The sequence below is a fragment of the Oryctolagus cuniculus genome, chromosome 3, assembly GCF_051225735.1.
Source record: "Oryctolagus cuniculus isolate XC-2025 breed Fujian yellow rabbit chromosome 3, ASM5122573v1, whole genome shotgun sequence".
Taxonomy (NCBI): Eukaryota; Metazoa; Chordata; class Mammalia; order Lagomorpha; family Leporidae; genus Oryctolagus; species Oryctolagus cuniculus.
Window position 1 is genome coordinate 182,921,886 of NC_142869.1, and position 25,945 is coordinate 182,947,830.

Consider the following 25,945-nt stretch of genomic DNA (forward strand, 5'->3'; position numbering starts at 1 on the left):
GAGGAGGGCCGCCGGCGCTCCACTCTCGAAGCGGCTGCCAGCCACGCCCCCTCTGGGAGCGGGCGGTTTCGGGGTGCCGTCTCACGGGCGGGTGCTTTGTGGGGAGGCTCAGGCGTCAGCTGGGAGAAGCCGGGCCCCCGGAGGGAGGCTGGGGGCCGCGTGGTGACTCGGCGCCCCTGCGCTGCGGCGCTCCATGCCTGCACCTGCCTTTCCCAGAGCAGCCCGGGCAGTCTCCCAGGGGGCTCACGATGCTGTCCTTAAGTCTTCGTTCTGTTCTGCAGAGGCAGACTTGAGTATCCAGCACCGCGGGCCCCGCCTTTAGATCCTGGACTGGTAGCGTCTGAACTCACCCTAGACACGCGGGTCGAGTCTGGGCGGGACCACGGGGCCCGCATCACCTGTTTCTAATTCCTTGACCGTGGCCAGCGCTGGATTCCTGGATGTCGTCTCGTACTAATGCTCTGTTCACTCCTAGACCCAGGCTTCTCTGGACTCCCCCCACAATGCCTCGGGTCTGCCGTGTGGATTACGGGTTCTCCCAGAGCCTTGGAGACAGCCTGCCAACCTCATTCTGAAATGGACCTGCTGACGGCGCCATGCGGTTTCCCTCTCCGCTCACAAGTCTGAAAACCAGGGTACTCGGGCAGAGAAGTATGGATCTAGACTAAGACTTGAGTCACCTCCCCTGTGGCCTCTGTGATAGGAAAGTAAACCCACGCAGAGCTGGGGCTGGGAGCCACCCCGGGCCCTCCGGGACAGCTTCTTGGTTGACCTCTGCCCTCGCCCCCGTCCTCCCGCCCTTCTGACTTGGGTGTGGCATAGAAATTAGAGGAGAGCTCCCACCGTTTGCTGCAGTCGATATGCACCTGCTGGGCGACCCTTAACTAGTGACCGTCTCTGGCGACGTAAAATCCACTGGCGATGAATGCATGGACCGGGAGGATGGGCGACCCCTCACTGCAGGGAGACCACTGCCCAAGCTATGTGGCTGCCTTGCTTCCAGCAAAGGGAGCCACAGAAAAGGCACAGTTTAAAAAGAGCATGCAACTCGGAACGTGGAGACCCGAGATAAAACTCAGCTCTGCCGGTCGGCTGCGGGTGACTCGGCTCAGCTCTCCGGGCATCGATGGTCAGAGCCTTCGCCTGCGAGCCACGGTGTCGCTTGGCCCACAGTAAGTCCCTTCCTTTCCCGGTGCCGAAGAGATGCAGCACCCTGCCCCTCTTCCTCCCCGGCCTTAATGCTTGCTTTATTTCTTATTCTTTTTTTCTTAAGATTTATTCATTTACTTAAAAAAGAGATCTTCCATCTGCTGGTTCACTCCCCCAGTGGCTGCAACAGCCAGGAGCCGGGAGCTTCCTCCAAGCCTCCCACGTGGGTGCGGGGGCCCAGGCACGCGGGCCATCCTCTGCTGCTTTCCCAGGTGCATTCCCGGGAGCTGGAGTGGAAGTAGCGCAGTAGGGACTTGAACCGGCGCCCCTGCGGGATACTGGCGCCCATATGGGATGCCGTTGCCCCAGGCAGCAGCTTTACCTGCTTCGCCATAACACCAGCCTTACTCTTTTTTTGTTTTAAGATGTGTTTATTTGCAAGGCAGAGTGACAGAGAGCAAGTTACCTTCCATCTGCTGGTTCACTCCCCGCATGGCCACACAGCCAGGACTGGTCTGGACTGAAGTCAGGAGCCCACAATGCCATCTGGGTGGCAGGAATCCAAGTGGGTGAGCCGTTATCTGCTGCCTCTCAGGCACATTAGCAGGGAGCACCCAGTAAGGGCTGTGGGCCCCCAGACACGGGGGTGGGCTCACCCCACTGGGCCACAGTGGGTTCCCAATCAGCAGTGTGGATCTGTGTAGAACACCTGTCCGTCCTTGGCTTTAACCTTGCAACACACATTCTGGGTTCTTCGTATGCCATCATTAAACTGTGTGACTGGGACAGCGGACGCCCTTGTCTTCCACATCTGCTCTCAGAACTCCAAGGGCAGGCATCCCTCCCTGCCTTCTGTGGGCTGCTGGCTATCAGACGGGCACCCCGCCTGACACCACACTGCCGAAGGCGAGGGAAGGGATCCCCGGATCCGGCACCGGGCGCTCGGCTTCTCACTGCAAATCAGGCTCCCAGTGTGACAGTATGAGAGCAACTGAGCAGCCCAGTCAGCAGCCTCTCCACAGCCGGAAACACGACACAGCGAGAAGACAGGGAAGCTGTTCCCACTTTCTCCCTGGCCGGGCCGACTTGATCTCTCTTCCCCGAGAGTCTTGGCAGGAAGAGGGAACTGAACCATGATCTCACTTCGGGAGAAATGCCGTGCTGTCACTCTGTCCACTTATACCCAGGCAAGCGGCCTTCCCCTAAGGCAGTAACTTCATAAATGAAATTTAGTTTAGCTTTGATTATTTTTTAAAGATTTATTTATTTGAAAGGCAGAGTTATAGAGAAGCAGAGGCAGAGAGAGAGAGAGGGTTTCCACCTGCAGGTTCACTCCCCAAGCAGCTGCAGCGGCCGTGGCTGGGCCAGGTGGAAACCAGGAGCTTCTCCCAGGTCTCCCCCATGGGTGGCAGGGGCCCAAACGCTTGGGCTGTCTTCTGCTGCTTTCCCAGGCCATCAGCAGGGACACAAACTGGGACCCCTATGGGATGCCAGTATCACAGGTGGTGACTTTCCAGCCACATCACAACACCAGCTCCACTTTTTTCCTTTTTAAAAAGTTATTTATTTCTTCCTATATTTGAAAGGCAGAGAGAGAAGGTGAGATCTTCCATCCACTGGCTCACTCCCCAGATGTCCTCAGCACAGAGCAAAGTCAAAGCCAGGAGCCCGGAGCCCCACCTGGGTCTCCCGTGAGAGCAGCAGGGATCCAAGCACTCGAGCCATCAGCTGCTCCCTTCCAGGGTTGTGGACCGGACAATGAACCTGGGCACTCCAGCGTGGGACGTGGGAGTCCCAAGAGGCGGCTGACCACTGTACCACACACACCCCAGCCTCAAGAGACCCTGGCCAGGAAGACCTGAGCTGCAGGACCCAGCTAACCCGCACGCAGATGTCCGAGGCACAGAAACTCGGAGCGGCGGTGCTGCTGTTTTAAACCACTGAGCTCTGGATGGCTTTTACGCAGGCTCCTGCTGGCTCCTGGTGCACCTGGGAGCCAGCAGGTGACGGCTCAAGTGCGTGAGTCCCTGCGACCCACGTGGGAGACCCAGCCCAAGTTCTGGGCTCCCAACCCCAAGCCTCCCTCACTCCAGACTACTTTGGGCATCTGGAGAGTGAGCCTGGGAAGGAGGCTCTGTGTCTGTCTGCTCTCAAATAAATAAAAACTTAAAAAGAAATAAAAGAAATGAACTTCATCCTGACGAAGGAAGAGCGGACGAATCTCGTCCAGTGGTCAGCGCAGGACTTTGGAGAGCAAACGGCTTAACTTCCCATCGACCGCTGACTGCGGAGGTCTCCAAGACACGCAAGGTAATCCCTGGGGTGCAGGGATAAAATGTGGGTTTTTTCATGTAAAGACATAAGAAATTAAGCCTCACTAGTGCCCACTCTACTGGCCCTGGAATCCGGCAGTCCTGTCAGCCAGCCACATGTCACAGCATCTGTAGACGACAGTCCACGGGTGGGCACGGCGAGGGGCAGCGAGCACAGACGCCACTGGGTGCTGCTTCGGGCCTCAAGCTCTTGGAGAAGAGGATATACCGGTCACGACAACTGCAAGTTAACCAAAATTAACCCACTGACGCAGAGAAACCGCAGTGAGCAACAGCGTTGAAGTCCCGGGGAACAGAGCTCAGTCTGCTCCTGTCTGTCTGTCAGCCACACTAATCATCGCTTTGGGAGCCTGCGCTATGGGGCAGGAGGCTAAACCGCACCCGCTACACCAGCTTCTCATATGGGAGCAGGGTTCAAGTCCTAGCTCCTCCACTTGTTTAAAGTTTTTTTTTTTTTTTATTTGAGAGGTAGAGTTATAGACAGGGACAGGGAGAGACAGAGAAAAAGGTCTTCCATCCACTGGTTCACTCCCCAGATGACCACAACGACTGGAGCTGGGCTGATCCAAAGCCAGGAGCCAGGAGCTTCTTCAGGGTCTCCCACACAGGTGCAGGGGCCCAAGCACTTGGTCCATCTTCTACTGCTTTCCCAGGCCATAGCAGAGAGCTGGACTGGAAGAGGAGCAGCCAGGACTAGAACCAGTGCCCATATGGGATGCCGGTGCCGCAGGTAGAGGATTAACCTACTGCACCACGGAGCCAGCCCCGTGGCTCCTCCACTTGTAACCCAGCTCCCTGCTACCCACGTGAGAGACCTGGATGGAGCTCCTGACTCCTGGCTTCCGCCTGGCCCAGCCCCAGCCATGGTGGCCACTGGGGAGTGAACCAGCAGATGGGAGATCTGTCTCCCTCTCTGCGTGTCACTCTGCCTTTCAAATAAATAAATAAATCTTTGGGTTTTTTAGGATTTATTGTATTTATTTGAAAGGCAGAGTGACACACAGAGACAGGGAGACAGAGAGGGCTTCCATGCACTGGCTCACTCCCAAGATGGCCACAACAGCCAGGGCCCAGCCAAGCTGAAGCCAAGAGCCAGGAGCTTCATCTGGTCTCCCACATTCTGCTGCCCTCTCAGGCCATCAGCAGGGAGCTAGATAGGAAGTGGAGCAGCCGGGACCCAAATCGGCACCCATATGAAATACTGGCATCACAAGTGGAAATGCCAGCCTCAAATAAATACTTTTAAAAATCATTGTTCTGGCCGATGCCGCGGCTCAGTAGGCTAATCCTCCGCCTTGCGGCGCCTGCCCACCGGGTTCTAGTACTGGTCGGGGCTCCAGATTCTGTCCCGGTTCCCCCTCTTCCAGGCCAGCTCTCTGCTGTGGCCAGGGAGTGCAGTGGAGGATGGCCCAGGTGCTTGGGCCCTGCACCCCATGGGAGACCAGGAGAAGCACCTGGCTCCTCGCTTCAGATCAGCACGGTGCGCTGGCCACGGCGGCCATTGGAGGGTGAACCAACGGCAAAGGAAGACCTTTCTCTCTGTCTCTCTCTCTCTCTGTCCACTCTGCCTGTCCAAAAAAAAAAAGTCATTGTTTTACTTGGTGAAGCTTTGGTAACAAGCTTTAGCAAGAAGTCATCAAGATATTAAACTATCAACAAGATACTTTGAAGTACATGAGATTTTCTTTGAGAGTGTGTTTTCCCTTGAGAGATTTGCTAGTGGTGGTAGCACCGTGTGTGCACATCTGTGTACTGTCAGCCTTTTACCAATGAGGGGAAATCCTCAAACCACAGGTCTACAGGATTTTACGACAGTTTTTAGCCTAAAAATGAGAATCGAGCACTGCCAACGGTGACTAGGGAGTGAAGACGAGTACGAAGGGAAAACGGGAGGACGTGACTGCATTCCTCTCCAGAGAGTGCTCCCATGAAGAGTGTCCCTGGCACCGGGCCCACCCTGCACACGGAGTGACGGGGCCCTTCCCGCCTCGTTCTCCCCAGGTAACCCCAGCTTTCCAAACAGACCCCGAAATCAAATCACGGCTGCTGTGCCCTCCCGGTGCCCTAAAGCTAAACGTTCCAGCAGCCAGAGAGGCCCCTGGGAGCAGCCCTCAGCTCCCCCATGCAGCTCGCGGCACACCCCCGCCACCGTCAGGGGACGACACTGGCCCTCTGAGAAGGAAAGGCCTTGCTGCCTCCAGGATGTCCAGCTTGGGGTCCAGCGAGCGGCCGAGCCCCTCCAACACCATGATGGCAAACACAATCGAGGCGAAGTTGCTCTCAAGCTTCACCTGAAACAGAAAACGGGGTTTCCTGCTGCAGCCCCCAGACGTGGGGACGACACTCCTGGATCATGGCACTGTGCACTCTTGACGTCCAGTCCCACCACGTGAGCCTAACCGTGCACCGTCTCATCCACAGAACGTAAGGAAACAGCCTGAGATGCAAAGTGTGCCTTTCTAGGGGTCTGTGTGTGGCTTAGAAATAATCAAGCAGACATTCCACAGCTACAGCAGAAACAACAAACCTAGATGGGTGTCGTCATTCCAAATCCAGAGCAGCCCTCTTCAGTCCTCGCAGACTTGACTTTGCTCAGTCATGCAGAGCACTGGACTCGGGCTGCTCTCGGCAGGAATCTATCTGGAATGCTCAACTACTCTCCAAGGCACTCGCTACCCTTACTCTGTAGGGGAGGAAGCCACAGCTCAGGGAGGGTAAGTGGCCTGGGGCTGGCATCATGGCACAGCGGGCAAAGCTGCCACCTGTGACGCCAGCATCCCGTAAGGCCATCTGAGTCCCGGCTGCTCCACTTCTGATCCAGCTCTCTGCTAAATGTGCCTAGGAAAGCAGGAGAGATGGCCCAGAAATCCTTGGGCTCCTGCACCCGTACAAGAGACCCAGAAGAGGCTCCTGGCTCCTGGCTCCAGACTGGCCCAGTTCCAGCCGCTTGTGGCCATCTGGGAAGTGGGCCAGTGGATGGAAAGATTCATTTATCTCTCTCTCTCTCTCTCTCTCTCTCTCTCTCTCCCTCCCTCCCTCCCTCCCTCCCTCCCTCCCTCCCTTCCTTCTCCCTCTCCCTGTAACTCCACCTTTAAAAAAAAAAAAAAAGATTGATTGATTGATTGATTTGAAGGGCAGAGTTAGAGAGAGAGAGAAATCTTCCATCTGCTGGTTCACTCCCCAGATGGCTGCAATAGCCAGGACTGGGCCAGATGGAAGCCAGGGGCCAGGAGCTTCTCCTGGGTCTCCCAGGTGGGTGCAGGGGCCCAAGCACGTAGGCCGTCTTCTGCAGCTTTCCCAGGCGCATTAGTAGGGAGTCGAATTAGAAGTGGAGCACCCACGTCTCGCACCAGTGCCCATATGGAATGCCAGCGCCACAGGCTGCGGCTTTACCCACTACACCATAGCATCGGCCTCAACTCTTCCTTTCAAATAGACAAAATAAATCTTTAAAAAAAAAAAAAAAAAGCCACTTAGTGAGAATGAACAGAGGCAGGATTTAAACTCAGACACTGGGTCAGAAAATGGAAGGCTGGCTCACAGGGAAACCATCTGTCCCAGCTGAGGCCTGGAAGATGGCTGAGAGGGCAGCACGGTCCCAGGAGCAGCATGGGCAGTTCCAGCCTGGGCAGGAGTGGGGACAGGGGCCCTCGGCACTAGGCTGTAGTCGGGGAGGGGCCTGGGCCTACACACTACTCCTGGGGATGCTTCATTCTGAAGCTGAGCGGTATGCATTGTACTATTATCTCTGTGTTACTGTTAAATACATACTTTAATTTTTTAAAAAAATCAGGAGCCAGTGTTGTGGCACGGTGGGTTAAGCCACTGCCTGAAACACCAGCATCCTATATGAATGCCAGTTACAGTCCCAGCTGCTCCACTTCCCATCCAGCTCCCTGCTAACGCACCTGGGAAAGCAGCGGAAAATGGTCCTAGTCCTTGGGCCCCTGCACCCACATGGGAGACCTGGAAGAAGCTCCTGGCTGCTGGCTTTGGTCTGGCCCAAGTCCTGCCATTGCGAAAAGCCATTTGTGGAGTGAATCGGGAGAAAGATCTCTCTGTGCCTCTCCCTTTCTCTCTCTCTAACTCTGCCTTTCAAATAAAAAAAAAAATCAATCTTTAAAAAAAAGATTTATTTGTTTGAAAGGCAGAGTTAGAGAGAGAGAGAAAGAGATCTTCCATCGACTGATTCACTCACTCTCCAAATGACCCAACAGCCAGAGCTGCACTGATCCAAAGCCAGGAGCCAAGTGCTTCTTCCAGGTCTCCCACGAGGGTTCAGGGGCCCAAAGACTTGGGCCATCCTCCGCTGCTTTTCCAGGCCACAGCAGGGAGCTGGATCAGAAGTGGAACAGCCAGGACTCAAACCAGCGCCCATATGGGATGCCGGCACTGCAGACGGCGGCATTACCCGCTATGCCACAGTACCAGCCCCTCAGGTAATTTTAAGGAATGGAGAGCTGACTAGTACATATGGGACAACATGGATGAACCTGGAGAACATTGTGTTGAATAAAATAAGCCAGATACAAAGGGGCCATGTCGTATGATCCCATTTGTGTGAGGAATGCTGAGGAGGCAAGATTATGGAAACAGAAGATAAAGTGGTAGCTCTATGAAGAGGGAATTGGTTCAATGGGCACAGGGCTCCAGTTTCAAGATTAAAACGTTTGGCCGGCGCCACAGCTCACTTGACTAATCCTCCGCCTGCGGCGCCGGCACCCCGGGTTCTAGTCCCGGTTGGGGCACCGGATTCTGTCCCGGTTGCCCCTCTTCCAGGCCAGCTCTCTGCTGTGGCCCGGGAGTGCAGTGGAGGATGGCCCAAGTCCTTGGGCGCCTGCACCCGCATGGGAGACCAGGAGGAAGCACCTGGCTCCTGGCTTTGGATCGGCGCACAGTGCCAGCTGTGGTGGCCATTAGGGGAGTGAACTAACGGAAGGAAGACCTTTCTCTCTGTCTCTCTCTCTCACTGTCTAACTCTGCCTGTCAAGAAAAAAAAAAAAAAAGATTAAAACGTTCTAGGGATCTGTTACCCAACAACATGCACGTAGCTGACACTGATGAACTGTGTACTTGGAGATGGCTGGGGAGATACATTTTTATTATATGTGTGTTACTTCAATAACAAGTAGTTTTAGCTAAGTGACCAATAAAGTGCTTAGGGGATGGCCTTATGGCACAGCGGGTTAAGCCTCCACATGCAACGCCAGCATCCCATATGGGTGCCGGTTTGAGTGCCGGCTGCTCCACTTCTGATTCCTGGCAAAGCAGTACAAGACAGCCCAGGGGCTTGGGCTCCTGCACCGACGTGGGAGGGAGACCCAGATAGAGTTCCAGGCTCCTGGCTTCAACCTGACCCAACCCCAGCCTTTGCAGCCACTTGGGGAGTGAACCAGCAGATAGAAGATCTCTGTCTTGCCCTCTCTTACACTCTGCCTTTCAAATAATTTTAAAAAAGAATATAACATCTATATCAGGCCTTCTCTCTGTTCTTCCACCCTGGGGACAGCAGCAGCAGCAGCACGAATCTGGAGAACTCGGGTGGTCGGGTCCCCCCCGCATATCAGCAGTGTCTGTGCAGAGTACAAGCAGAGAGGCTGCTGGGAACAAAGGCACCGGGAGTGGGGCTCCGTGGCCAGATGGAGCACGTGGCTCCTGGCACTGCCTGTGTGGTCACGGACACACTGCTTGGCCTGTCGGGGGGAGTAAACTCAGTTCCACTGGGCATTGTGCAGCAGATGGGGCACCACAGGGCCCACAGAGCGAGCGCAGGACACACTGCTTCGACCACTGTTATCCTGGCTTCATCTGGCCCCCGGGGAGGCCCTGTGGGCTCCGGCAGGTTGTGCAGGTCAGAGAAGGTGGGGGATGGGACTGGGTGTGAGCCTCAGCCCCTTGTTCCTGCTGAACTCCTAAGAACTCACACCTGCTTCTCCCCAGCAGCGCCTAGCGATGAAGACAGCTCACTCCCAAGCCTAAGCTGATACTCACATCATTTTTAAAACAGAACTTTGGGCCGGCGCCGCGGCTCACTAGGCTAATCCTCCGCCTAGCGGCGCCGGCACACCGGGTTCTAGTCCCGGTCGGGGCGCCGGATTCTGTCCCGGTTGCCCCTCTTCCAGGCCAGCCCTCTGCTGTGGCCAGGGAGTGCAGTGGAGGATGGCCCAGGTGCTTGGGCCCTGCACCCCATGGGAGACCAGGAAAAGCACCTGGCTCCTGGCTCCTGCCATCGGATCAGCGCGGTGCGCCGGCCGCGGCGGCCATTGGAGGGTGAACCAACGGCAAAAGGAAGACCTTTCTCTCTGTCTCTCTCTCTCACTGTCCACTCTGCCTGTCAAAAAATAAATAAATAAAAAAAAATAAAAAAAATAAACAGAACTTTGTCAAACGTTTTGGAAGGCAGTTTTTCATCAAAACTAAAAAGCCCCACCAACAAAGCCAGCTCTGGAGTTAGAGCTAAGTGTCCAGGCCTCAGCTCCACAGCACGCAGTCAACAGCACCTGGGCAGCTGGCTAGTCAACCTGTCTGTGCCCCAGTCTCTGGGGGAACCCCCCTCCGCACGGCACAGTAGGAGTCTCCCCACCTGCAGGGCCACCCTGAGGTCAAGCCGAGACGCCGTGTGGGAAGCACCAGGCAGCTCCATGGTGAACGGAATTCCCGTGTGTGCCAGCCGCAGCCCTTCCTTCTGCGTCAGCACACCCCACCCCGCGTGGTGTGGGAGCCCGGGAGAGTGCAGGCCTGAGAGACCCGTGCATCCTTGTTGTCCTCGTTGTTTTGTTTGTGTGTGTGTTTTAAAGTCAGAGTTACAGAGGGAGAGGGAGGGAGACTTCCCCCCGCTGGTTCACTCAGCAGATGGCTGCAACAGCTGGGGACACCTGGGCCGGCTTCTGCTGCTATCCCCGGTGCGTCAGCAGGGACCTGAGGGACAGGGGCTGTCCCTGCCCCACCACAACGCCACCCGAGACGACCCTGGCCCTGACGTGGGTGCAGCTGCAGAGCAGGCAATGGCCCCGCTCTGACTCTCTGGCATGAGCCTTAGCAATCCATCCTCAGACTGCAGGACCTCGGACGACAGCTCCCCGTCTCCTCCCTGGCCACGGTTTGGATTGCAGTTGGGGGTCCCCCAAGGCTGCATCCTCACTCGGAGGTATTTGGAGGAAGAAGAGTCCAGGTGCACAGACGACACGCACCTGCCCTCGCTCCCTGTCTGCTGCCATGTTGGGCTCTGCCAACAGGAAGGCCGTCGCTGGAGGAGGCCCCCAGGCCTCGCCCCCCAGGATCAGGAGCTCAGCCCTGACCCACACTCCATCACAGGAGCCAGTGCCGGGAGCAGGCCAGGGAGGCTCCGCCCCTTCAGGCAGCCCGCTGACCCCAGCACTCCACCCCGCTCAGGGAGGAGCCAAGCACCCAAGCACCACCCACCGCTGCAGCCAGACTGCAGGAGCATGCTAACGCAGCTGTCCCCACCCGGCGACCGCAGGCAGCCGCACCGCACAGACCTGACCCACAGACTGCGCCGCCCAGAAGGAAAGGCCCTGCCTGGCTGTGTCGGGAAGCCACACCGGCATTCCTCACGCAGATGAGCTAGAGATGCTTCCAAACGGCTCAGCACCCACCCCAACGGCCGCACACCGCCCCCCCCCCAACCGGGGCCTCACCCTGTGGGTCATCAGCAGCTTGAAGACACTGGACAGAAGGCTGGAAACGTCAAGCTGAAAACAAGACAGCACAGCGCAGACTGAGGCGGCTTCCAGAACCCAGAGCTGCCCACACGCTCAGCCCCACACACGCGGGGAGGGCGAGAGGAAAAACCCCAGGAAGGACTACCCCCACCCCACCTCGGGCTCAGGACAAGCCCTGGAGGCCCCTGCACGCCATCCCACCCCACACACAAAATCCCCTCTGACCCTCTGAACTGACGCGACTGGCCACGGCAGCAACCCCATGGCCGCTCCTCGCGCATCACCTGCTCCTGCCGAGCTGGGCCACGAACTTGGGGAGGAAACAGTAAGTCTGCCAGACCTGGCACAGTGGGGTAGCAGATACCACCTGTGACGCTGGCATCCCATGTGGGCGCCAGTTCAAGCCCCAGCTGCCCCACTTCCAATCCAGCTCCCTGCTGATATGCCCGGGAAGGCAGTGGAGGATGGCCCACGTGCTTGGGCCCTGCACCCACGTGGGAGACCAGGGTGAAGCTCCTGGCTCCTGGCTTCTGTCTGGCCCAGCCCTGGCCATTGCTTTTTTGGGGTGTGAACTAGCGGATGGAAGACTCTCTGTCTCTCCCTCTTTCTGTAACTGTGTCTATCAAATAAATAAAAATAAACCTTAAAAAAAAAAAAAGGACTCTGTGTAAAATACAGGTGGGCTTGCGTGAGGCCTCGTGAGAGACAGGAGCACGGCCTCGTTCTGCTGCTCCCCAGCCTCCTCCCTCCTGGGAGACGGGGGAGGAGGAGGCCTGTCCCTTACTCCTCTCCACCTCTCAGAGGCCTCCCTTAGACCTGGCCGCGCCCCGTCCACGCGCTGCCCACCTTTTCCAGCGTGATGGTGTTCTTCCTGGCCTGGGCCACCAGCGTGGCCATCTCAGCCTTGAAGCCCTCCACGTCCCCACACTCGCTGGCCCGGGCGTGACGCAGGATGAGCTCAGCCACTCTGCGGCCCTGCGGGATGCAGAAGAAACGAGACGGGCGGAGTCGGCAGGGCGGCAAGCGAGAACTTCCTGCCCAGACCTCTGTCTGTCCCAGCTGCTCCCAGCTCTCGGCTCCCGCCATCCTGCTTGTGGGCCCCTGTTTTCTTCACAACACCTGCTTCTGGCCACAGTCCCCCACATCTCTGCCGGTCAGCTGGCCTTGCCTGCGCTCACCAAGGCCAAGGTAAGGGTGTGCAAGTCTCCTACACTCTGCAAGACCACACAGGGCACCGGGCAGAGCCGGCATCCTGCTGCCCGTGCCCCACCCAGCACCGCAGCCTGGCCCAAGAGCCGCCAGGGCCTGCCGTTGGGCCACATCAGCCAGGCTCTGATGGAGGCTGTCCTGCCTGAGCTGACCGGCCTCAGTGGCCCAGCTGCCTTCTCCACACCTCCCTTCCCCAGGCACCCCCCCCCCCCCAGGCCTCAGTGGTCTCCCAGAACATGCAGCCCAACCATGATGGTCACTACTGATGCCATCCCCTCCCACAGCACACACAGGAACCAGGCTATGACCTCTGACCTCAGCCCCCAGCCTACCCTCCCTGTGCCTCGGGTTTAACCTTGGCCCCAGGACACGCTTTTAAGATTTATTTATTTTGAAAGTCTGAATCACACAGAGAAAGAGACAGAGACCGAGAGATACAAAGAGAGAGAGAGAGTGAGAGGGCAAGAAAGCAAGCTTCCGTTTGCTTGTTCACTCCACAGATGGCTACGATGGCCAGGGCCAGGCCAGGCTGAAGCCAGAGCCTGGAGCTTCATAGGGCTCTCCCAAAGCACCCAAAGGGTTGGCGGGGCCCAAGCACGTGGGCCATCTGCTGCTTTTTCTAGGCCGTCAGCAGGGCGCTGGATCAGACATAAAGCGGCCATCACCGGCAGAGGCTTTACCCGCTGTGCCACAACATCCGCCCTCCCAGGACACTTGTCCGGGGCTGCAGGCTCCAGCCCTCAGCACCCTGACCCGGGGCCTCTGAGCAGGGCCCCCCTCCCCAGGCTCCAGCCCTCAGCACCCTGACCCGGGGCCTCTGAGCAGGGCCCCCTCCCCAGGCTCCAGCCCTCAGCACCCTGACCCGGGGCCTCTGAGCAGGGCCCCCCTCCCCAGGCTCCAGCTCTCAGCACCTGACCCGGGGCCTCTGAGCAGGGCCCCCCTCCCCAGGCTCCAGCTCTCAGCACCTGACCCGGGGCCTCTGAGCAGGCCCCCCCTCCCCAGGCCCCAGCTCTCAGCACCCTGACCCGGGGCCTCTGAGCAGGCCCCCCCTCCCCAGGCCCCAGCTCTCAGCACCTGACCCGGGAGTCTCTGAGCAGGGCCCCCCTCCCCAGGCCCCAGCCCTCAGCACCCTGACCCGGGGCCTCTGAGCAGGGCCCCCCTCCCCAGGCCCCAGCTCTCAGCACCCTGACCCGGGAGTCTCTGAGCAGGGTCTCCCCAGGCCCCAGCTCTCAGCACCTGACCCGGGAGTCTCTGAGCAGGGCCCCCCTCCCCAGGCCCCAGCTCTCAGCACCTGACCCGGGAGTCTCTGAGCAGGGCCCCTCCCCAGGCCCCAGCTCTCAGCACCCTGACCCGGGAGTTCTGAGCAGGGCCCCCCTCCCCAGGCCCCAGCCCTCAGCACCCTGGCCCGGGAGTCTCTGAGCAGGGCCTCCCCAGGCTCAGGCGCCCTGACCCGGGAGTTCTGAGCGGGGCCTCCCCCTGAATCCTACACTTGTTTTTTAAGGCAGGTTTTCCCCAAGGTCCTTCTTGCTAGGATGTTCTCCCCCACAGACCAGCAGGATTTCTTCTCCTTCGCCCTGGCCACAGCATTTGACTTGACTCAGAAGAGGCTTTGGGGCCGGCACTGTGGTGTAGTGGGCTCAGCCTCCACCTCCGGCTCTGGAATCCCCTATGGACGCAGGTTCAAGTACCAGCTGCTCCCGCTCCGATCCAGCTCCCTGCCTGCCTGGGAAAGCAGTGGGACATGCCCCAGACAGCTGGGCCCCTACACGTGCGTGGGAGACCTGGAAGAAGCTCCTGGCTCCTGATCCGCCCAGCTCCAGCTGTTGGGCCATTTGTGGGGTAAACCTGTGGTTGGAAGACTCTCTCTCTCTCTCTCTGTAACTCTGTCTCAAATAAATAAATCATAAAAATAGACCCAGAGGCTTTGCTGTGCCCTTCTCCTCTCTCAACCCCTGAGCCCCTCAGAATCACGCAGAGGTCGGGAACCTCACACAGCCCCTCTCCAGAGAGTCCAACCTGCCTGGCCCCATTCACACTGCTGCTTCTCGCAGGAAGGGCACAGAAGCAGCCAGCACTCGGACAAGAAGCCACGGTTCCTGGGGCCAGGGAGGTGGCCCAGCAGGTTAAGCCACTGCCTTCAAGGGTTCGAGTCCCTGCTGCTCCACTTCCAACCCAGCTCTCTGCTAACACATCTGGGAAGGCAGCAGAGGACGGGCCAAGTGCTTGGGTCCCTGCACCCACGTGGGAGACTCAGATGGGGCTCCTGGCTCCTGGCTACAGCCTGGCCCAGCCCCAGTCATTGCGGCCATCTGGGGAATGAACCAGCAGATGGAAGATCTCGCTGTCTCTCCCTCTGTCTCTGTCACTCTTTCAAATAAATAATAAATTTTTAGAGAAAACTTAATTTTTTTTAAAAAAGAAGCTACAGTCCTGGTGCGCACCTGTACCCTTGCAGAAGGAGGAAGAGAACTTCCAGGGCACCGCAGCGTTTGGAAAAGAGGCCGCACACCATCAGCTGCTGAGACTGGCCTCAGGCTCGGGCGAGCAGGTGAGACCCAGGGGCCTCATCTCTCGCCGCACTGGCTTCAGCGGGAGCGTTTACAGGATCGATCAGGGCTGGGGAGCTCCGCGTGGGGCGGAGACTCAGCCCCGACCCCGTGGTTCTGGGAGGCCTCACCTGCCCCAGGGCCACGGCCGTGAAAACTGCCCGGAAGTTCTGCAGGTCGGCGGGGCGCAGCTCGGCCACGATGCCTGCGTCCAGCAGCACCAGGCGCAGTGGGGGCAGGGTGGGCATCGCGGCCACCACCAGCGTGTCGCAAATGTCCAGCGTCTGTAGCTGTGCCTCCCAGCTCGTGGGGCGACCGTGGGCTCCCTGCACCAGGATGTTCCCAGGGTGGAGGTCCGCGTGCACAAAGTTGTCCACAAATATCTGGGAAGAGAGGCGGCGCGGTTCTCGGATCCATCCACCCTCCCCACCCAGCACTGCCCGGCCACCAGGGCGACCACAAGCACGAGGGTAAAAAGCACATTTAACAAAGCCTCATCGTTGGATGTCAGCGATTCAGAATCTGTACAGGGATGAGCCAAGCTGACATTTTTGAGAGAAAAAAAGATTAAAAAAATTTTTACAGGGGCTGGCACTGTGGCGCAAGGGGTTAACGCCCTGGCCTGAAGCACTGGCATCCCATATGGGCGCCGGTTCTAGCCCCAGCTGCTCCACTTCCGATCCAGCTCTCTGCCATGGCCTGGGAAAGCAGTAGAAGATGGCCCAAGTCCTTGGGCCCCTGCACCTGCATGGGAGACCAGGAAGAAGCTCCTGGCTCCTGGCTTCGGATTGACCCAGCTCCGGCCGTTGCGGCCAACTAGGGGGTGAACCAGCAGATGGAAGACTCTCTCTCTCTCTCTCTCTCTCTCTCTGCCTCTCCTCTGTCTCTGTAACTCTGCCTTTCAAATAAATAAATAAATCTTTTAAAAGATAAAAAACATCCTACAGGTGAAGAGCAAACCAGACTAGATTTCAAAGGCTTCTACTCCACGATTTGTGTCACTGCTCTTCTAGTTAAGAGCAGCTATTCATTCCAGAGCCCCCCCCCACCCTCGCGCCGTCCGCACATTCCAGAGCCCCCCAACCTCCGCGCCGTCCGCGCATTCCAGAGCCCCCAACCTCCGCGCTGTCCGCGTCGTGGGGCCGCATTTCTTTAGGAGCCAGACGTCCCCTCCATCAGGGCTGGCAGTGAGGGGCACTCCCAGGGCAGGAGGACACAGCGCTGAGGCCCTCACACGGGGCCCAGGCACTGCGCTGCACCTGTGAGCAGGAATCCGCCTCTCGTGGGTGGCCGTCCCATACAGGGGACAAGGGGATGGCCCGGCCGGCGCAGGGAGCTGCTGATGGACAGGCTCGGGCACGTCTCCCAGCCAACACACAGCGCGAACACTGGCGCAGTCCCCGCTCTGCACCCATCCACTGCACCCCGGAACAGTCACCTGCCCACTGCGCTGACTTAACTGAAGCCCAGCCGGACCCCACAACCTCACCGAGGCTCCCTGGCCCACGAGCGGCCGTCCAGCGGGAGGTGGCGTGGCCCTGAGCCTGCGCCTGTGCACTCCAGGCTCCCTGGCCCACGAGCGGCCGTCCAACTGCAGGCTCCACCTCCCTGCTCCCAGCCCCTGGCTCAATCCCTCCCTCACCTCCAGGATACCCTTGCCACCCATGGTCATGCCGCACTCACTCATCACTCCCCCTCCTGCTCTCTGCCACACCTGGGGGCTGCCTACCTGGGCTCTCAGTACTGGGCAGGGCCTCCCCCCCACCTAACCCTCGGTCCTGTGGCCTGGCCACGGGGAAGAACAGCCCTGGGGCAACCTCGGGTCTTCCTTCTTTGTCCCTACGTGCTAGCTGCTGGCAAGGCCACTTGTGACTAGGACGCCTGACGACGACGACTTTGGGCCCACCACGCCCTCACTTACAGCATGGGAACCCAGTAAGGCTACTGCTGTCCCCTTGTAAAAGACGAGACATCGAGGACAGAGGCTAAGTCATCTGTCTCAGACACCCAGCCCTGCTCCCGGCCAGCGTGGGGCACAGCTGAGATCTGAACCCAGACGAGTCCAGCTCTGGGCTCCAGGCTCCCCCCAACCACCAGTGTGTGAGGCAGACCAGCAAAATGCCCACTGCAGCCTCCAGGGCCAGCGTGGCTCAGACCCTGCCCGCCCACGTCTCCTGGGAGCTGCCGGTCCCAGCGCAGCCATTGCACACCTCCTGTCCTCCTCCAAGCTCCTCTCCCAGGAGCCTGTGTACCCCACCCCAGGGCTGAGAAACCTCACCTCCTCACCCCCCAGGAGACAGAAGCCCCCAGAGCAGCACCCACCACAGCCCAGGCTTCTCCGCACATGGTTAGGGGAGGGCAGTGCTGTCTGGCAGCACCCCCGGCCCTGGCCACCAGGTGCCAGGAGCAGCCCCGCCCCCGCAGCTATGATAATGTCGGCAGACACGGCCAGAGGCGCCCCAGCAGGCAAAATCAGCCTGGGGAGGGCCCTTTCTGGCCGGTAAGGAACAGAGACTCCCCGACAGGCCAGGCCCTCTGCTGCGGCCCCTCCAGAGTCCTGGGCTACAGGTACAGGTGCAGGGAAGACAAAGCTGAGAGAGGGAAGAGGAGGGGATGCATGACTACACTCTGAGAGCTGTATCGATCGGGGCTGTGGTGCAGCAGGTAAAGCCGCGGCCTGTGACACCGTCATCACATGTGGGCACCAGTTTGATTCCCAGCTGCTCCACTTCTGATCCAGCTCCCTGCTGATGCACCCGGGAAGGCAGCGGAAGATGCCCCATGTGTTTGGGCTCCTACACCCACATGGGAGACCTGGAAGAAGCTCCTGGCTTTGGTCTGGCCCAGCCCTGACTGTTGGGGGTCACTGGGGAATGAACCAGCAGATGGGAGATCTCTATCACTCTCTCTCTCTAACTCTGCCTTTCAAATAAATAAAAAATAAATCTTAAAAAAAAAACTGGATCTATGAACAACATTAAGTGTGTTCTTTGTATAGTAATAGCACATGTAAAAAAATTGAAGCGATATTCTATTTGAATCAAATCTCAATTCATTTTTCCTAATAATATAACTTATTTAATAAAATATAATTCTGATTTTTTAAAAGAACCCTCCAACCATTTGTAAGATCAGAGAGACCTGAATGTCCAAGAATCGAAATCTGGCCCTGAGCCCCGGCAACAGCCCCACTCACACGGCCGCCGTGACAGTCCTCCTCCTCAGGGCGTTCCTCTGCTAAGACTCCTGGGTACTGTTCAGCTTTGTAAAATTCACGGAGCAGTAATTTAGATCCACATGCTTGACTAAATTTTATCATTTGATTACAAAAAGGGGGAAAGAAAAACCTGAAATGAGCTCACTCACCCTTGCAGTCCAAACTCCTGGGCAGGCCTCCGACACGGCAGTTAAGACCTCGCCTGTGACCCCCACACGCCCTACCGGAGCGCCTGGGTTCCAGCCCCAGCCCCACTTCTGTTCCTGTACCTGCTAATGCACCCTGGGAGGCAGCAGGTGACGGCTCAGGTTCAGGGGTGCCTGCGACCCCCACACACCCTACCGGAGCGCCTGGGTTCCAGCCCCAGCTCCACTTCTGTTCCTGTAGCTGCTAATGTACCCTGGGAGGCAGCAGGTGATGGCTCAGGTGCCTGTGACACCCACATGGGAGACTGGAAATGAGTTCCCAACCCTGGCTGTTGCAAGCATTTGGGGAACAACCCAGCAGAAGGAAGGATGGCAAATCTCTCTCCCTTTGTCTGTCTCTCTCTCTGTGTATGCGTGTGTTTCAAAATAATACTTTAAAAAGCCTCATCTGTCAAGGTAAATAATGCATGCTTTTTTAAAGTCTGACTGGACCTTTGGGGAGCCGGCCCCCCGCCTCCCTCAGCTCAGCAGTCACCATGCCCTCCTCCAAAGTCTCTTCTGCAGCTCAGCGCAGGGTCCCCTCCGGAGTGCCCACCTGTCCTCACACGGATGGCCCATCCACCTGGGGTGCAGCCGCGTGCAGCGTGAGTCCTGGCCAGACACCTGTCCTCACACGGATGGCCCGTCCACCTGGGGTGCAGCCGCGTGCAGCGTGAGCCCTGGGCCAGACACCTGTCCTCACACAGATGGCCCGTCCACCTGGGGTGCAGCCGCGTGCAGCGTGAGCCCTGGGCCAGACAGCCCCTCCCACGTGACACCCGTGTGCCAGTCCCTGCTTTCCTGCTTCGCGGTCACTCCTCTCGGGCTCCGTGCACTTGCTGGCGGGCCTGGCACATGGCAGGTGCCCCAGGAAGACTCTGAACAATTAAAGCAGCACTTAGCGGTTTGGCTGACTGTAGGCTCTGGGAGATGGCGCTGCTGAGAGTCTCCCCAGCACCTCTGGCAGGCTCGCCGACCTCCAGAGAAGGCTTTCTCCACGTGGTGGCTCAGTGCTGGCCGCCCCTCCCAGCCCACGAGCCACGCAGGCTCCCAGGCATCGCCCTGCCCGCCCCGGGCCTGAGCCAACGCTGGCCACGCACTCACCATCTTCAGAAGCATGCTGAGCCCCAGCTGCGCAATCCTCCTCTTCAGGTCAACAGGAGTGCCCGCCTGCTGGTAACTGGACACGGGCACGCTCTCCTTTAGGAAGACGGGGGAGGACGCTTCACCCACCAGCCTGTCCAACGCCCTGCTCCTGTCTTAGGACCCGCAGGAATCTGCCAGTCACACGTGGATTTTAACCTGTTTACATTCCCCTTCTGTCTTGCTTCTCAAAGGACAAGTCCCGGAGGCTTATCGGGAAGGAAACCTACCGTTGGGGCCAGCACTGTGGCATGGCAGATAACGGCACCGCCAGCAGTGCCAGCATCCCGTATGGGTGCCGGTTCGAGTCCTGGTTGCTACACTTCCAATCCAGCTCTCTGTTATGGCCTGGGAAAGCAGTGGGAAATGGCCCACTACACTTGGGCCCCTGCACCCACATGGGAGACCCTGGCTCCTGGCTTCAGACACCTGAGGAGTGAACCAGCAGATGAGATCTCTCTCTCTCTCTCTCTCTCTCTCTCTCTCTCTCCCCACCCCCTCTGTAACTCTGACTTTCAAAATATATAAATCAGTCTTTAAAAAAGAAAAGCAAGGAAGCCCACCCATTCTGCTAAGGACAGAGAAGAGGCGTTGTGATACGGTGGAACCAGACAGGAGCAGGTGCAGCGAGAGTGACATGAACAAGTGAGGAAAGGGAAGGAGGCAAAGGGAAACGAGCTGTGTTTTCAAAGCAACCCCTGGAGACCAACAAATAGGAGAATGAAAGCACTCGCTTGAGGCGCCCCCGCTGGAACACGGGCGGCCGCGAGCCCGGGCTGCCCCTCTAACAGGGCTCAGCTGAGACTGCACAGGGCTTCTCCCGCACTCGCCCTGGGCCATGGCCCTCAGTCACGCTGTCATCTGCTCTTGGGACAGCCCCCTTTCTGCCAGCAGCTGACAACACGGCCGGCCGAGCAGGCTTCCGGACTGAGGAAGTGGAAGGCCACGTCCAGTGCTCTCAGCCGCTCACCACACGCCAAGGCTCCCACAGCTCTGCAGGCACTCACGCCCCTCCCCAACAGGCACCGCGCGGCCACGATGGCCTGGCTGTGAGCACAGGGTTCCGCCGGGCCAAGCTGCCTGATCTTACTTCGTAAGTTTCCACCATGACATCCCTGGTGACAAACGGGCGCAGGGGGGTGGGGAACTTGACCGACGTCACGTTCCGGAAGTTGCGCTGGAAGCGCTCCAGGTTGTGAGCTTCGTACCGCAGATCGATCTGGAGAGAAAGTGAAGGTGAGGGCGGGCTGGCCGCGGGAGCGCCACCTCCGAAACGCCGGGCGCTTCGCCACCAGCCACACCTCCCACCAGCTCTCCCGGGCACTTCACCACCAGCCACACCTCCCACCAGCTCTCCCGGGAGCTTTGAACCAGCCACACCTCCCACCAGCTCTCCCGGGAGCTTTGAACCAGCCACACCTCCCACCAGCTCTCCCGGGCACTTCACCACCAGCCACACCTCCCACCAGCTCTCCCGGGAGCTTTGAACCAGCCGCACCTCCCACCAGCTCTCCCGGGAGCTTTGAACCAGCCACACCTCCCACCAGCTCTCCCACACCAGTGCCAGCCCACCAGGGAGAAGACACTGCAACCCAAGGCCACACTGCAGACAGCAGACACCTGGGCCGGTTCTCCGCTGCTGCCTGCCTGCCCCCCTCTTAGCCCAGCCCACGACTCCCCTGCCTGGCCCCCACAGCCCTCTCGGGCAGCCCCACGCCCCTCCACAGGCCCAGCCCTGCGGCCGTCTCCTTCTGCTGGGCAGCCACGTCACTGCAGCCACCCACCCCCCTGCACCAACACTGCCTGGGCTAAACTCACCAAGGGCGTCTCTCTTACCAGGCCCTGGGGAGCGGCCATTTTTAATACCTCCGTTGGCCACCCTGGGCATCCGGCGCTGTCCCGCTGCTGACCCACTGCCCCGGAACTGCCCTCTTCCAGGTACTGCCCTTCACCCTCCTCAGTCTCCCCCAGCTCTCCACCTGCCCCGCCTGGGCCTGGGCCTCTGGCCACAGGGAGACCTCTGCTCCCGACGTCCAGCTTGTGTGCTCCCTGGACGTCCCCCTCGCCCTCGGCCAGTGTCTCTTAGTGACAGCACCTCGGGCTCCAGGCCAGACCTCAACACCACTCCCAGACGGACCCCTCAACTATATCCAGGCCATGGGGAGGCCCAGAGATCCTGAATGAACTCCTCCCCACACCCGCTCCCGTCCCCCCCACACCGTGTGGCCCAGCGCCTTCCAGTCTGCAGCCCTGGCGAGCCTCAGGTCTGTTCCCCTCCCCGTCACCGCGGCTACCAAGGCGCCCTGGATGTCTCAAGCGTCTGCCTGGGTAAGGCCCGGCCTCGCCCAGTTCTGTGTCATGCCCAGCGTGTCCGAGGGCCTGACGTCCCTGCCACCCCTCTGCCTCCCTCCCTCTCCTCCCCGGTCACCTCTCCCGACTCAGCTCAAGCTGAGGGGGCCTCCACCCTGGGGTGAGAGTGAAGGAGCGCGTCCTCTCCCGAGCCCCAGCACCTGAGCCCACTGGAACCCGGAGCCCCTCCCGCACACGAGACTTGCTAGTGTTCACACATCAGTCTGCCCACTGCCTGTCACACAGTCCCTGCCGACAGGAAAAGCCCATTCGTTTTCTCGGTACAATAGCTTCCAACTGTTTTTAGTGATTCTATATGAATTTATACAAGAACGGGGTGGGGGTGGGGGTGCTGTGGCGTAGCCGGTTAGGCCACCGCCTGCAGTGCCGTATCCCATATGGGTGCAGGGTCAAGTGCAAGTTCGAGTCCCAGCTGCTCCTCTTCCGGTCCAGCTCCCTGCTCATGCACCTGGGAAAGGAGCTGGGGCCCCTGCACCCACATGGGAGACGCCGATGAAGCTCCTGGCTCCTGCTCAGCCTGGCCCGACCCTGGCCGTTGAGACCACTGGGGAGTGAACCAGTGGATGGAAAACCTCTCTCTCTCTCTGTTTCTTCCTCTGTAACTCTGCCTTTCAAGTAAATAAAATAAATCTTTAAAACACACTCATACACACACACACAACAGAGGGAGGAGACAGAAGGAGACCCACAGTGTGCGCCCAGACTCAGCTGTGAGGCTCCCAGCCCAGGAACTTGCCCTTGGAAGGGCTGATTTTGAAGGCAAATGGGGTAAGAGATAGAGGGTCAGTCTGACGTGACGGGAGCACGTGAGGGCCGCCAAGCTTCCACAGGGACCCGAAGCTCAGGTGCACGGCGCACCGGAGTCGGTAGCACGAAGGCAGTTGTTGAAACACAAGAAATCTTCTCTGCGTCCATTTTCTCTTTTATCTGAGGTACCCTATTTCAGAGCAGAGTGCAACGCCTTGGCCTGGATGTCGGAGTCCACCCAAACCTGACTGGCATGTGAACCCCTAAAATGACAGAACTAAGCAAGTTCTGATCGGGCAGCCCTCTTTTTTATTTTTTAGTTATCTTTTTAAGAAAGCTTTTATTTAATGAATACAAATTTCATAGGTACAGCTTTAGGAATATAGCGGTTCTTCTCCCCATATCTGCCCTCCCACCCCCACTTCCGTCCCATCTCCTACTCCCTCTCCCATCCCATTCTTCATTAAGATTCATTTTTAATTATCTTTATATACAGAAGACCAACTCTATGCTAAGTAAAGATTTCAACAGGTTGCACCCACACAGACACACAAAGTATAAAGTACTGTTTGAAAATTGGTTTTACCGTTCATTCTCATAGTACAACTCATTAAGGACAGAGGTCCTACATGGGGAGTAAGTGCACAGTGACTCCTGTTGTTGATTTAACAGTTGACACTCTTATTTATGAGGTCAGTGGTCACCCAAGGCTCTCGCCATGAGCTGCCAAGGCTATGGAAGCCTCTTGAGTCACAAACTCCAACCTTATTTAGACAAGGCCGTAAGCAAAGTGGAAGTTCTCTCCTCCCTTCAGAGAAAGGTACCTCCTTCTTTGATGGCCCATTCTTTCCGCTGGGATCTCACTCACAGAGATCTTTCATTTAGGTTATGTGTCTTGGAGGGCCCTCTTTTTTTTTTTTTTTTTTTTTTTTTTTTTTTTTTTGACAGGCAGAGTGGACAGTGAGAGAGAGAGACAGAGAGAGAAAGGTCTTCCTTTTGCCGTTGGTTCACCCTCCAATGGCCGCCGCGGCCGGCGCGCTGCGGCCGGCGCACCGCGCTGATCCGATGGCAGGAGCCAGGAGCCAGGTGCTTTTCCTGGTCTCCCATGGGGTGCAGGGCCCAAGCACCTGGGCCATCCTCCACTGCACTCCCTGGCCACAGCAGAGGGCTGGCCTGGAAGAGGGGCAACCAGGACAGAATCCGGCGCCCCAACCGGGACTAGAACCCGGTGTGCTGGCGCCGCTAGGCGGAGGATTAGCCTAGTGAGCCGCGGTGCCGGCCTGGAGGGCCCTCTTTAAAAAATCATCTAAAAGGCCAAGAGTGGGAGAGGAAGATTCATCTTTCTGCTGGTTTATTTCCAAATTGGCCACAATGGCCAGGGCTGGTCCAGGCTCAAGCCAGGGGCTCAGAACCATATCTGGGTCTCCCATGTGGAGAGCAGGGGCCCAAGTATTTGGGCCATCTTCCTCTGCCTTCTCAGGTGCATTAGCCAGGACATGAATTGGGGAGTGGCCACTGTCTGCAGCACCAGCATCCCATAGGGGCACTGGTTCAAGTGCAGGTTTGAGTCCCAGTTGCTCCACTTCCTTTCCAGCTCCCCGCTAATGCAGTTGAGAAAGCAGTAAAAGATGGCCCGAGTGCTTGGACCCCTGCAGGCATGTGAGAGGTGGGGATGAAGCTCCCTAGCTCCTGGCCCACCCCTGGCTGCTGAGGACATTTGGAAAGTGAACCAGCGGATGGAAGATTCTCTTCTCTGTAACTCTGTCTTAAAATAAATCTTTTTTTTTTTTTTTTTGACAGGCAGCGTGGATAGTGAGAGAGACAGAGAGAAAGGTGTTCCTTTGCCATTGGTTCACCCTCCAATGGTCACCATGGCCGGCGCGCTGCAGCCGGCGCACCGCGCTGATCCGATGGCAGGAGCCAGGTGCTTCTCCTGGTCTCCCATGGGCTGCAGGGCCCAAGCACTTGGGCCATCCTCCACTGCACTCCCTGGCCACAGCAGAGCTGGCCTGGAAGAGGGGCAACCAGGACAGAATCCGGCACCCCGAATGGGACTAGAACCCGGTGTGCCGGCGCCGCAAGGCGGAGGATTAGCCTAGTGAGCCGGGGCACCGGCTTAAAATAAATCTTAAAAAGAAAAAAAGAAGCTGGATTGGGAGCGCGGCAGCTGGGACTTGCACCAGTACTCCAGTATGGGACACGAGCGTTGTGGGCAGCGCCGGCCCTGGGGGCAGCCTTCTTAATGGCATTAGTGCCCTTATAAAAGAGGCCAGAGGGGGCGCTGTGGCGCAGCGGGTGAAGCCACTGCCTGCAGGGCCGGCGTCCCAGGTGGGTGCCAGTTGTTCCTCTTCCCACCCAGCTCTCTGCTATGGCCTGGGAAAGCAGTAGAAGATGGCCCAGTGCTTGGGCCCCTGCACCCATGTGGGAGACCTGGAGGAAGCTCCTGGTTCCTGGCTTTGGATCAGCCCAACTCCAGCCATTGCAGCCATTTGGGGAATGAACCAGTGGATGGAAGGTCTCTCTTTCTCTGCCTTTCAAATATATAAATAAATCTTAAAAAAAATAAATCTTAAAAAAATAAATAAATAAATCTTTAAAAAAAAAAAAAGAGGCCAGAGACCTACAGCTCTTCTACCATGTGAGAACACAACAAAAGAATAACTACCTGCAGACCAGAACTTGGGTCCTCCCCAGAGGCCAGAGCCGCCACTGCTACCCATCTCTGACCTCCTTTGCAAACAGAGGAAATAAACTCCCGCTGCGTATAAGCTGCCCAGTTTGTGGTATTCTGTTACAGCCGCTCAGACCAGGGACTTTCTACACAATGAGGGAACGCCTGGATTTGCAATCTCAACGCAGAGGCTATGAACAAGGACTTCTAAAACCTGCCCACCAGGCAGCCAGCGGAGACGCCCACCTGGAGCCCCAGGCCCCCCCAGCGTGTGTCTGCCAAGTCTGCCCTCACACACAGATGTCCCAAGGGTCTGAATAGGAAGGAGATGCCCCTCACTACTCAGCCAAGAGAAGCCAAGGCACAGAGCGCGACCGCCGACCGCTCTCACCCGGAGCCCAGCAGCGCTGCGCATTGCACCAGGAGCGGCTCCCTTGGCCCGGCACACGGAACAGCGCATTTCCCGAGCTCCCTCGCAGTCACACGGGGCCCGAGATCACAGCTCCCATCAGCAGCCTGGGAGGAAGCGAGGTGCAAGACACCCCGCGTGGCCTCTCTCTCCCTCCCTCTCTCTCTCTCTCTGCGTCCCGCACTGGCTGCAGGCGACACACAGGGAACACGGCAGTGTCACACCTGGGAGGAAACTGGGTCACTGGAAAACCGTGGCGTCGAGTGCTCGTTCTCCAGTTCCCC

The 25,945-nt window shown here is 58.2% G+C and overlaps 1 protein-coding gene and 1 long non-coding RNA gene across 20 annotated transcripts in view; one reads left to right on the forward strand and one right to left on the reverse strand.

The window, feature by feature from the left end:
* The first annotated feature begins 111 nt into the window (after positions 1-111).
* On the forward strand, positions 112-11,823 carry LOC149127646 (uncharacterized). Its single transcript, XR_016231146.1, has 2 exons — positions 112-1,172; positions 10,536-11,823. It is a non-coding gene; the product is annotated as an uncharacterized LOC149127646 (long non-coding RNA).
* Positions 1,560-25,945, reverse strand: part of ADCK2 (aarF domain containing kinase 2) — a 26,974-nt gene continuing 2,588 nt past the window's right edge. For 2 of the 19 annotated variants that reach the window (XR_016231138.1, XM_051835112.3), the window contains exons 3-7: positions 20,555-20,683; positions 19,426-19,521; positions 12,011-12,139; positions 11,141-11,194; positions 1,560-5,773 (exon numbers count right to left, since the gene is read on the reverse strand). Coding sequence is in view for 15 of the 19 variants with exons in the window: in XM_051835112.3 (XP_051691072.3) it covers positions 5,594-5,773; positions 11,141-11,194; positions 12,011-12,139; positions 19,426-19,521; positions 20,555-20,683 (588 nt within the window). In the remaining 4 variants the exon portion in view is untranslated. Of the gene's footprint in view, positions 5,774-7,623; positions 10,708-11,140; positions 11,195-12,010; positions 12,140-15,050; positions 15,303-18,804; positions 18,905-18,943; positions 19,200-19,425; positions 19,522-20,554; positions 20,684-25,945 lie in introns of those variants that run through there. The other 17 variants (XM_089328692.1, XM_089328695.1, XM_089328690.1 and 14 more) reach the window with 15 other exon arrangements.